Here is a 1922-nt window from a genome sequence, read left to right on the forward strand (position 1 = left end):
GCGGAGCGCAGCACGCGCCTTGGCGGCTCCGCGCCCGCCCGCGCTGGGGACGCGACTCTCCGCGATGGGGAGGAGGCGGGTGGGGGCCCCGCCGCGCAGAGCCCGCGACCTTTCCGCGGCCGCGGAGCGCTCCCCCCACGCCCCCGCGTGCCCCGCGCCGCCGCCGGCGTGTCCCGAGCCCGCGCGTCCATCCCGAGCCAAACGCCAGGCGCCTTCCTGGGATTTGGGATACCCCCCCTTTTTTTTTTTTTTTTTTTTTTTTTTTTTTTTTTTTTTTTTTTAAACAACAACTTACAAAAAGTTAAAGGAAAGCACTAAAAATGCGGTGCTTTCTGGCGAAATATTCTGGATTTCCAGCCCTGCCGCGGCTCCCCCTCCCCGTCTCCTCCCCCGCCCCTCCAAGGCAGGGGAAGAAACTTTCCTCGCCGCCGCGAAGCCGAGTTCGAGACGCACAACAGGGCTCGGGTATTTTCCCCTCTCTTTATGCGGGGGAAAGGAGGAGGGGAGTCAACCGTGGGGGCCCCGGGGCAGCGGAGAGACATTTGCTTCTCCGAAGGAGCAGCTCTTTCCGAGAGGGTATCTGCTTTAAATCGCGCGGGCTGATTTAAGGGTCAGGAAAAGTAGATGCAGGTTTCCCCTTTTCGTTTGTTTCTTTTCTTCTTTTTTTTTTAAAATTACTTATTTTTATTTAATATTTTTTCCCTTTTTATTTTCTCTTTCTCTCCTTTTTTCTTCATCTCCTCCGTCCCCCCCGCCGTGGCTCCCTCTCCGAGGCTGCGGGGAGGGAGGGCGCGCTCCGCCGCGCACCCTGCCCCGCACGRGGGGTCCCCCCGGGCCCCTCTCTCACCTGGCTGGCTGGCGGAGCTCTGCACGCGGTTGTAAGCCCCGCCGTACTGGTGGTAGGGGCTGGCGTAGCTGTAGTCTGCATAGGCTTTGGCGGGGTAGTTCCCGGCGGATCCGTTCATGCCGTGGTACTGGTACTGGTAGGGGTTGAGCGCTTTGCCGTAGGAAGCCGAGGTAGGCGAGCAGTAGCCGTGCGGGGCTCCCCCCGCGGGACTGTAGTAGTCGGAATCCGTAGCCGAGGACTCGGGCAAAGTCGGAGATTCCTGGGACGGATGGTGCATGGCTGCGGCCGTCTGGAAAGGAGCCTGGAAGTCGCCGGACCTGATGTTGGGGACCCTTCTGTCAAATACTCCTGTCATAGCTCGGGGCCGGCCGCTCGCTGCTGGGGCTGCTCGGCTCTAGGCGGACATGGCCGGGGGAGGAGGCTGCGCTCTGCGGCTCCGCGCCTCGCTCGGGCAGACTGCTGGCTGGGGCGCAGCACAGCCTTGGTTAAATCCTTAATTGCGCTCTTACGCACAGCAGGGTGGATCGGGTTCCATTGGCCAGAGCAATCAGGAGCAGCGACACCCTAACTCGTCCAACTAGTTTAGCACAACAAAGCTCGGGCTTAAAAAAAAAAAAAAAAAAAAAAAAAAAAAAAAGGGAAAAAAAAAAAAAAAAAAAAGAAGGGGGGGGGGGGAAGTCCCATTCAAGCGTTTTTAAAGCGAATACCAACAGCAAGATCCAAGCCGTAACATCGCGAGCGGGAGGTTCCCTCCCCGCCGGCAGACAGCGGGGAGCGGGATCCCAGCCCCGCCGCCCGCACCCCAGGGATCTCGGGCGCCCGGGGGGTGCAGGCGGGGGCTGGGGGCTCCTGCCGGGCCCTCGGCTACGGGCAGCGTTCGGAAATAACGCGCCAGGCGCTGCCCGTTCCCGGCGCCGTTTCTGCTTTGGTGGCAATACCCACTAGCGCCGGATTGGGGCTGCCGCGCTCGGATTGTTCTTCCTCTCCTGGGGGACGTGGTCCGGAACCTGGGCGTTAAATAAAGCAAACCGCTTTACCCCCCAAAAATCGCGATTTGGAGTTGCATCATTTCCTG

At 60.1% G+C, this 1922-nt stretch overlaps 1 protein-coding gene across 1 annotated transcript in view; it reads right to left on the minus strand.

The window, feature by feature from the left end:
• The window catches only part of DLX5 (distal-less homeobox 5), a 2299-nt gene extending 1097 nt beyond the window's left edge, over window positions 1–1202 (minus strand). The window contains exon 1 of the mRNA XM_026036266.1: window positions 848–1202. Within this exon, the coding sequence (XP_025892051.1) occupies window positions 848–1202 (355 nt within the window). The remainder of the gene's footprint in view (window positions 1–847) is intronic.
• Between the last annotated feature and the right edge of the window lie 720 nt (window positions 1203–1922).

The sequence above is a fragment of the Nothoprocta perdicaria genome, unplaced genomic scaffold (assembly GCF_003342845.1).
Source record: "Nothoprocta perdicaria isolate Ctin4 unplaced genomic scaffold, notPer1 scaffold_174, whole genome shotgun sequence".
NCBI classification, from domain to species: domain Eukaryota; kingdom Metazoa; phylum Chordata; class Aves; order Tinamiformes; family Tinamidae; genus Nothoprocta; species Nothoprocta perdicaria.